This window comes from Erigeron canadensis, chromosome 2 (assembly GCF_010389155.1).
Source record: "Erigeron canadensis isolate Cc75 chromosome 2, C_canadensis_v1, whole genome shotgun sequence".
In the NCBI taxonomy this organism is placed as follows: Eukaryota; Viridiplantae; Streptophyta; class Magnoliopsida; order Asterales; family Asteraceae; genus Erigeron; species Erigeron canadensis.
In genome coordinates, this window is record NC_057762.1 from 4007994 (window position 1) to 4017332 (window position 9339).

General features: G+C 28.3%; 1 protein-coding gene across 2 annotated transcripts; it reads right to left on the bottom strand.

Annotated features, from left to right (window-relative positions):
- Positions 1–798: 798 nt before the first annotated feature.
- On the bottom strand, positions 799–4908 carry LOC122589293 (bZIP transcription factor 27-like). 2 transcript variants are annotated; one of them, XM_043761570.1, is made up of 3 exons: positions 4500–4908; positions 3242–3319; positions 799–1015 (listed from the first exon to the last, which is right to left on the bottom strand). In XM_043761570.1, exons 1-3 carry the CDS (start codon positions 4854–4856, stop codon positions 953–955), a joined length of 498 nt encoding a protein of 165 aa, XP_043617505.1. In that variant the 5' UTR covers positions 4857–4908; the 3' UTR covers positions 799–952. The 2 variants fall into 2 exon arrangements, with proteins under 2 accessions (XP_043617505.1, XP_043617504.1); XM_043761569.1 differs by having other exon boundaries at positions 799–1018.
- Between the last annotated feature and the right edge of the window lie 4431 nt (positions 4909–9339).

A 9339-nucleotide genomic window follows, 5' to 3' on the forward strand; every position in this document is an offset into this window, starting at 1 on the left:
CACATTCTGAGACTCTATCGCGCCAAGACATTCTTAGTAGATATGTGTTAAAGATCCCTACATGACTTAATCTGCATTCTACGGAGCTAGAGTAATTAAGATTAGAATAGTTGGTCTTTTTTTCCATAGTAATTTGATTTATTATTCATTAGTAAAGAGTTAAGCAATGTCACGTTATATTGTTTGCTCTGTTTATTAAAATACTCCCCCGTCCCGCTACATTAATCCATTTTTAAATTTTCAAAGTCAAGTTTTACGATCTTTGACCATAAATTTTTTTATTTGTATTATATAATATTTAATGAAAGTTATATGAATTGATTGTGTTTTAGACATATGTTTTATTGGTATAATTTTCATCAATAATTATATAACACAAATAAAAATATTTATGGTCAAAACTCGTAAAGTATGACTTTGAAAATCTAAAAGTGGACAGATTTAGCGGAACGGATGGAGTAATAAAGAGTTTGTGTTGTTGTTTAATTGTTGAAGTACTAAAAAAGTTGAGTAGTTTAATTTAGATCGAATTCGAATCAAAACCGAATCATCGTATTTGATTTGATGATTTCTATCTTAAGGGCACATTTAATCCTTGCTTGTTTATTGGTTTTCTGTCCTCTTCGGCGTAGACTAGTTTGGCATCTCGCAATGCCCATAACCTTAAAGTTAGAGGTTTAAATATTGTCACCTCCATACTTTATAATCCGTAAAAAATTGTAGATTTTGCTCTGCTAAGTGCTAACTAGTAATTAGTTAACCCTGAGCTTCTAATATTTATCAAGTCGAGAAAATCGGTGGATCACGGGAAACACATGCCATAAATAATCGCTGAACAATCTTAAAAGATATCTACAAACATTAGGCCCCCATTACTAAAAGATACCCAAAAAGGTCATTTCCTACTATTTCTCCAAATAAAACAGCTACCACTGTATTGATTGCAGCCTTGTCAAAATGGGGCACTTTTGGTCCTGTGAAGTCTAGATTCTTTAGCAACGTGGGAAAGACTTGCCTGCTGCAAACAAATATTAGCAAAATTTAATAATTTTTTATTTGTGATTTATTACTATTAATAAGCAAAATTAATACAAGAATAAGGGTATAGTAGGCAGTCTTGTATTAGTTGGTATGATTGGTAAACTTCAACGTTATGTAATTTGTATATTTCGATTGTAAATTTGGTCGCTTACAATTTGCAAGGGCTTATGAATATATACTTAATTTTCAAAAAAAAAAAAATTATTACATAAAAACTATTACGTTTTACATTAAAAAACCACCTCAGAATTTTCACATAACAAAATATAAGTTTTTTAATATAACTCTCTGGCTATCATTAATAAAACGAATCTTTTAAACATAACCAAAATGAATGTCACATAATTAAATTAGGAATCAAAATGGAAGTGATGAAGCATTTGTACTTAACTACAAAATGAAATTTTTATTTTTTTTTAGTAAAACTTAATTTTTTAAAGATAAAGATCCTCTAAAGTTGTTTTTAACTTTATAGGTGAAGATGAGAACATCTTGACCTTTGGATTAAAATCAAAAACCAAGATTCCAATATGACTTTTAAGTCTTGACTTTCGATTTTAATCCAATGGTCCAAATGCTAACTTTACCTATGAAGTTGGGTTTTAACTTTAGAAGATCTCAATCCACTAAATTAGGCGACATTTTTAAAGTATTTAGTCATGATAATGTTTATCTTCTAGTGCTTTAAGGATTCAACATAATCATTTTTTAGTATAAATAAAATAAAATACTCTATCCCCAAAGAAAGAAAAAATAAATAATAGGGTTACAAGTAAGATAACAAACTTTAAAATAAAGTTTTGTTATTTAAGACTTAATGATTTTAGTAAAAAAATACTTAATTCATTAAATCAATCAAAAAATGTTTATTATTTTACTTAAAAAACAATAAAAAAATAACTGTATTGAGTTAATCCTTAAATACATTATTTATACATTTAATTACTGAACTGATTAAGTCACTTAAGAATAAAAAAAAAAAAAACGAATAAGCCTTAACATGAAATATAATCATTAAAAGAAAAAAACAAAAATGTCAAAACAAACAAAAAATCAAAAGTGGAGTTTTCTTAATAAAACATATTAAATGGTTATGAAAAAAAACCATGATCTTCTATGCAATTTATTGAAGTTTGCATGAAATTTGCAAGAGAAAAGGGGAAATAAGAATTTAAAAGAGAAAAGGCGAAATAAGAATTTAAAGATCCAAAAACTTTAATTTAATGTATGTGTCTCTCTAGCTATATATTTTGTGTTCCAGTGGTCAAAATGGGTGATGAAGAAGTGTAATGTCTTCATGTGGAGGACTTCGATAAATCAGGTTCCAACTTTACTTGCTTTGAAAGATACAAAGTGTCATTATGGAAGCTTAGCATGTGGTTTGTGTCAAGAGGCAGACGAGTCCATCGACCATTTGTTGTGTTTGTGCGGGGTGGCGATGGATACATGGTATAGAATTAGTATGTGGTGTAAAGTTAACCCCCTTTTCTTTTTTTCTATCAAAGATATCTTTAATATTAGTAAGAATGTAGGACTAGGCAGAAGAACAGGGAAAGTGTTTAAAGGCGTGGTATTTGTTACGTGTTGGTGCTTGTGGAAGGCGAGAAATGAGAAGAAATTTGAAGGTAAACCGATAAAAGTGAGAAGATTATCCATGATATCATGACTACGAGTTACTTATGGTACAAGAATAAGTCTAGATGTTACTCACTTAGTTGGCAAGATTGGGTTTCGTTTGATGTAAATGTGTAATTAGTCGTTGTATATGTTAGCCACTCTTTGATTTTGGGAGTTGGCTAGTATCGAATAAAATTTACTTTTCAAATTATATATATATATATATATATACAATATACAATAATTTCTGTTTTATGTTAAAAAAATAAATAAAAATAATTGCTGTAAAAAAAATATCAAAGGGAAAATAAAAAGAGAAAAGAATTTAAAAGAAGAAACAAAACTTGTACATTTGGAAAGGAATATATCTTAAATGGGAAATCCCAGGTTCTTTTTATATATGGCTTAAAATGGAACATAAGAAAGTTGTATTTTTTATACTATAGATGTTCATGAATCATGATTCATCGTTAATGGACAACATGTATTTTTTAAGTCTATTAAATGTTTTGAGTTGTTTTTGGGAATAATTTAACATTACTACTTTAAGAAAACAACGAATAATAAAATAATCTATCTTTACCTCTTTTTGCATCTTTTTGAGCTTCGCATTTTCCTTCGCTAATCGCATTACTTCAACCTCCAACTCATCAGCGCGAGCCTGTAAATCATATTTTAAGAAACTATAATCAAAGAAAAAACAAGTTACACAATTAATATTAATATATTAATACAAGGGGATAATATAGAAAAAGAAATAAATAATGCTCGAAAAGCCTACTCTCATTTTTTAACAACCCCAAAAGACCGCATTATCCCAATGTATTTTAATATAGATATTTAAATTATATTGTAATTAGTATTACAGTTGTTCAATATTTCAATTTCATTAATTTGTGAAAATCTTGCATTTTTTAATTAATAAATTAGCAAAATATACGAAAACAAAAATTCAAAAAAATGTAATATTTGAAAAAGGGTAAAACCGTAAAAGTAATGTTTACTGTTAAAAAACTGTAGCATCAATCATATACTTAAATCTTTACAATAAATTTGTTCTTAAATTTATTTATAAACAATCTCTCACACAACTTAAAATGGAAAAAAAGAAATTTGTATCACCATTGAACATTAACCACCTGGCAGTCGGTATTGTTTTATCTGTGACACTAACACTATCGCCACCACATATTATGGTCGTCAGTACAACACTAGTATATTTTTATTTTAATATAATTACTAAATACCTAATTTATGTAGATCGACCAAACATATCTAAAGTTCATCGGGATAATTTATGTAGACGACCTCGATCGGAGGTGCTTTAACACTATGACCAAAAAAAAAAAAAAAAATCTGATTGACTTGATTTTTTAAATTTTTTTTAATTCTCAATAAACTCCTATAATCCACCCTTTATAATGGTGAAATATTTTATCAATGAAAAGTGAAATTAGTACCATTTATTCAGGTGGCGTTTGTTTTCGACTTAATAAATTAAATCTCAAACTTAATCAAAAATACTTAATTTATTAAGTAAGAAGGGTTTGTTTTTTTTAATTATTAAATAAAAAACAACTATATTGACTTAATCCATAAAGACATTACTTAATATTTCATTCACCTAATCAATTTAGTAACTCAATGGTTAAAAAAAAACAAACAGGGCTGTAAAATTTTATGTTATTGTACTTCTATCAAAAATAATAATACGAATATTAGTTGCTTCCTTTGCGAATAGGCCAACAACATCATCCGTAACACCGTGACAAATAAATACTACCTAGAAATATATATATAGTGACAGTTTTTTTAAATAATGTTAGGGATAAAAAAGAAACCTGTTTTCTAGCTCTAGATCGAGCGGCTGATTCACGGTTTTTCATCAAGCGTCGGAACTTTTCAGAATATTCCGGTGAAGAAGTTTCCGGCTGCATGAAACTATGTGTTGGTGGTTGTGGTGGTGGTGGTGGATTAGGCTTGTGTCTCTTACAAGGGTCTTCATCAAGAGTAGGGGTTAGTAGGGTTAGCATTGTAGGGGTGGTTGGTGGTGGTGGTGGGAAGAAGTGTGCGGCGGTGGAGGAGGTGGAGAGTGGTGGTTGTCGGAGAGTCGCCGGTTGAAAGAAGTTTTGGAAGTGATTGGTGGTCGGAGATGAAAGACTAGTTATGTCTTTCCAAACGTCATCACTTGGTTTCATTGTTGTGAAGAAAAGGAGTAATTAGTGGGGTTGGAGAAAAAAGAGCATTGCTTTCATTTGTCAACAAGTCAATTTCATTATATGTAGAAATTTAGAATTTCATTTACCACCCTTTAAGTTTATGTCTAATTATTGATACCCACCATGTGTTTGTTGAAATAATTAGCACATACTTATGGAATAATTAAAAAGGAGTTTATGTCTTAATGACATATAGTATTTCATTAGGCTCTCAGTGCTTGACTCAAACCAAAACTCGACGGATAATCGACTTGGGATTAAGGCTTTGTATTTTAAATTGTCAACCCATTATGTTTGTGATTGCGTTTTAAGTTGATAATCTAGTTATTGCGTATGCATAACGTTAATAATGAAAAAATGTGTTGACAAAATAATAATTATCTATGTTTTATTAGAGATAACACAGTGTTGGAATGGCAAATAGAGACATATTTTTTCAAAACGTAATTTTTAAATGCATAATATATTTTATAAACACAAACACCCTCTAAGTTACCAACATACCGACCTAAATTTCTTGGTTGGATTTTGAGACAATATATCAGTCTACCAACCCGAGATATCTAAAATATAACTAAAATAGGGGGTTGAGGGTACACTTGACACCCTTAATCCCTCTCCTTGAGCATAAAACTCCTTCCTCATTAATCCTCTATTTTTTTAATATCTTTTTAATTATTAAATCTATAGGCCGATCTTATTTTTAATAAAAAAAAATTATCTTTTTTATCCTTAAAAATCTCCCAAAAATTATATTATATATATATGCTATGTAGCACCGAAACGGATACGGCAAAGGGGCACGAGAACGATACAAGAACGGGAAACGACAAAACTAAAAAATTTAGGATACGGGTACGGCAAAGATACGACAATAAAAAAATATATATGTATAATTTTATATAGAGAGAAACTTGAGATTTTCGAGATTATGTATAATTATATATGTATAATTTTATAATATATGTTTGATGGTGACTGGTGATCACAAATTAAATTTTTACTAACCAATTTTGGAATAGAAAAAGTCTGATGGTGATCTCAATTGTATAATGTAGTTAGTTTGTGTTTGGGGGTATGCATAGTCGCAAGATTGCAGTCGAATTTGAAATTGAAAAAGTTCATTGAAACCCTAATATTAATTGAATACAATATGGAAGCTTCACAGAAACGTTTCGGTATATATGAAAACTTCATGGAAACGTTTCGTACGAGTTTCCATTCTCATGGAGTTTTCGAAACGCGTACGCCTACCTGGTTGGAGTTTTGGTGCATCATAGTATATATGTATCCTAGGAAAAAACCCTCACATATCCTCAACCAAAAACAAAAACCTACGACCAAAACAAAAAAAAATAGTCGCTTACCAAGAAGTCGACTACCAAGAGGTTTTTTTTTTTTAATATACTTTGTTCATATTTAATTATTATTATTATTATTATTATTATTATTATTATTATTATTATTATTATTATTATTATTATTTAACATTGAATTCTTATGTTATTGTTATTATTATCTCTATTAATTTAGTTTGTTGTCTATTATAAATTCATCATGACTTCTTCTTCAACAACCAAAAATAAGACCACATTAGTTCGTCAACACATGTTAACTATCATTTACGACTCCGTGTTGTGCATGTATGGACTGGTTCGAAATATTACAACTTAAAAAAAATCAAAACGTTTGAGATGATTTTTGTTGATGAATTGATATGTATTTTTCAAATTTGATATTTTTCGTTAGTTTTCATAATTATAGTCTAAACTTGTTGTTTGTGTTTGTCTTAAGTTTAAATATAACAAACTACAAACTTTTTAATTAATTAAAGTTGGGGGAAAAAAAGGTTAACTAGATTCAATATTTATATGAAGTTAATTTTCATATGTTTCCTTCTTTAGTTATCGTATTGATTAAGTTGTCATATTGGTTTTAGGAATTTTGTCGCCTTTACGATGATTATGATGTTTAATATAAACATTGAACCTTGGGAGTGCAATCTGTCAATGGGAAAATACTGAACCATGAAACTTAATTCATGAAAAAAAATATATTTTAATTTTATTCGGTATCTATTTAATATACTTAAATTCTAAATTTTTAGCTTTAATTAATATAATTTAAGACTATGCGTCCATTGGACGAGACACTAGTTTTTAAAATATATACGTACATCATGTCTCTAAATTTTTTTGATAAATCTCCAATCTAATATTTTGACTTTTGTATATTTGGTACATTACTGATTCACATTATTATTATTCGATGTTTACTCATGACATCCAATTATCGATCTTTTGGATACTAGAACTTTATGTTTACGACTTCATATCAGACCTTAATTTTGATTTATTCAAATAATATGTGTCCATTATGCTAAATATCTTTTCTTATACTAAACACAGTTGTTCAATTATAACTTTTGATTTTTTCAAATTTTAATTTTGATTTTTATTAACTTTTTTTGTATAAATAAATATTAGAATATTACTATAGATAAATAATGTCGACCACCTATATATCTATTTATGAACATAAACTCATAAAGATAAGTATAGGATAAACTCATAGAAATAAGTATTATTTTATTAAAACAGATTTGTCGATTACCTATATCTATATATTAAAAAATCACAAGGATATTCACCGTCGTCCACTATGCTTACAAATTCTGATTTTGATGTGATTGTAAAAATTTAAAATAAATCCAAAACTTTAACTAAACATATATTATATTTATCATTTTTGTTTATTATAACTTAGCTTCGATAATCGCTTAATTAAACCACGATTTATTTCATTCACACGAATCATGTATAAGACATATTCGAATTTGTTTATGATATAATATATATAACTACCGTACATCGTACGGGTATTAAGACTAGTAGATAAATATAAAAAGATACACATGAATTATTAATCTTTTTATTATATTTAATAATGAATAAGTGAATTGGATTAATGAATAAATATTATCCAAGATAAAAGGCGATAACCAAACTTACTTTAGCTAAGATAACATTTATAAGACACGGTCCATCGACGACTTCGAACAGTCTTTGCATGCACCAGAATTACCACACGGATTCAAAATTTCAGGAATCTCAAACGACAAATTGATTTTAAAGAAAGGGAAATAATATATTCATAACAAAAATTTGTCATTTACAACAATTACACGTATTTACTGCACATTGTACAACTGTCTGGAGCAAACAATTGTTGTAGATGGTAAATTTGGGTTGTGAATATATCACCTCCCTTAAAGAAAAGCTTGTCTTTAATGCTACTTCGCAATATAGATTTGGTATGTAATGAAACGCGATTGAAGGCAACAAAATTAGGAAAGGACCGAGGCAGAGATAATATCCGGCAACAATATTGATTACCAAATTTACATACCAAATTAAATAACATTTTAGTTGCTAACATTATTACACGTTAAACGCTTAATGTTTCAGTATTACATTCTGTTATTTTGATTTTCATTATAATATTTATATTTGAATTACGGTTTTTTTTCCTTCATAATTTAATTACATTATTTAAATTTGAATTTATTGGGTTTTTTTTCTTTACATTTGTTATAAACATTCCGTGTGTTTGACACGGATTACAAATTTGAGAAAGCATGTGTTAGCAATAGGGAAATAACCCGTGAAGATGATATATGTTACATTATTTTCCCTTTTCGTTGTTAACATTTTTGACATTTGAATTGGACATTAGTTTTTATGTATATCTTTAACTTCTAACTTAGAAGCTTTATTAATTACATATATAAATATCTAATATTGATAATGTCGTAAGTTCCATATCCAGTATTAGACACGTGCCTAAAATCTATTTATCATGACTATTATTTGGTTATTTTGTAACAACAAAGTCTTAGTTTCTTATGAATTAACTTTTCTGTTTGCTGAGTTTCTTAAGTTTTCCATGAGTAAATATAACCTAATTGTTTCGTATTATATGTAATAGATATATTATTAACTTTTGTTTTTTATAGTTTTTATATTAAGTTCACTTAGATTATTAGGAGTGAGACTCCTTTGAGGCTTCCCAAAGAGATGCCTCTCTTTTTTCTTGGAGTGAGGCTTCTCTTTGGGGAATCCCTCCATTATTTATTTTTTCTTTTCATGTAATTTTTATCAATATATATATATATATATATATATAATGTATAACTTTTTACGTTTAACAAAAAAAAAGGAGAAAGGAAGAAATAACACACACTCCAATTGATTTATCTAGCTCCCTTTTGATTTTTTCATATATATATATGAGAAAGTTAATTTTAGTACAAACACTAAAAAAAAGTATATGTGTAAGTTAACTTACTTCCTTCTTCTTTTTTCTTCCTTCCATTTCTGATCACCACCATGATCCTCCGGCGACGACGACCATCTCCGGCGAGACTTATACATGTGTAAGTCTCGCCGGAGATGGTCGCCGT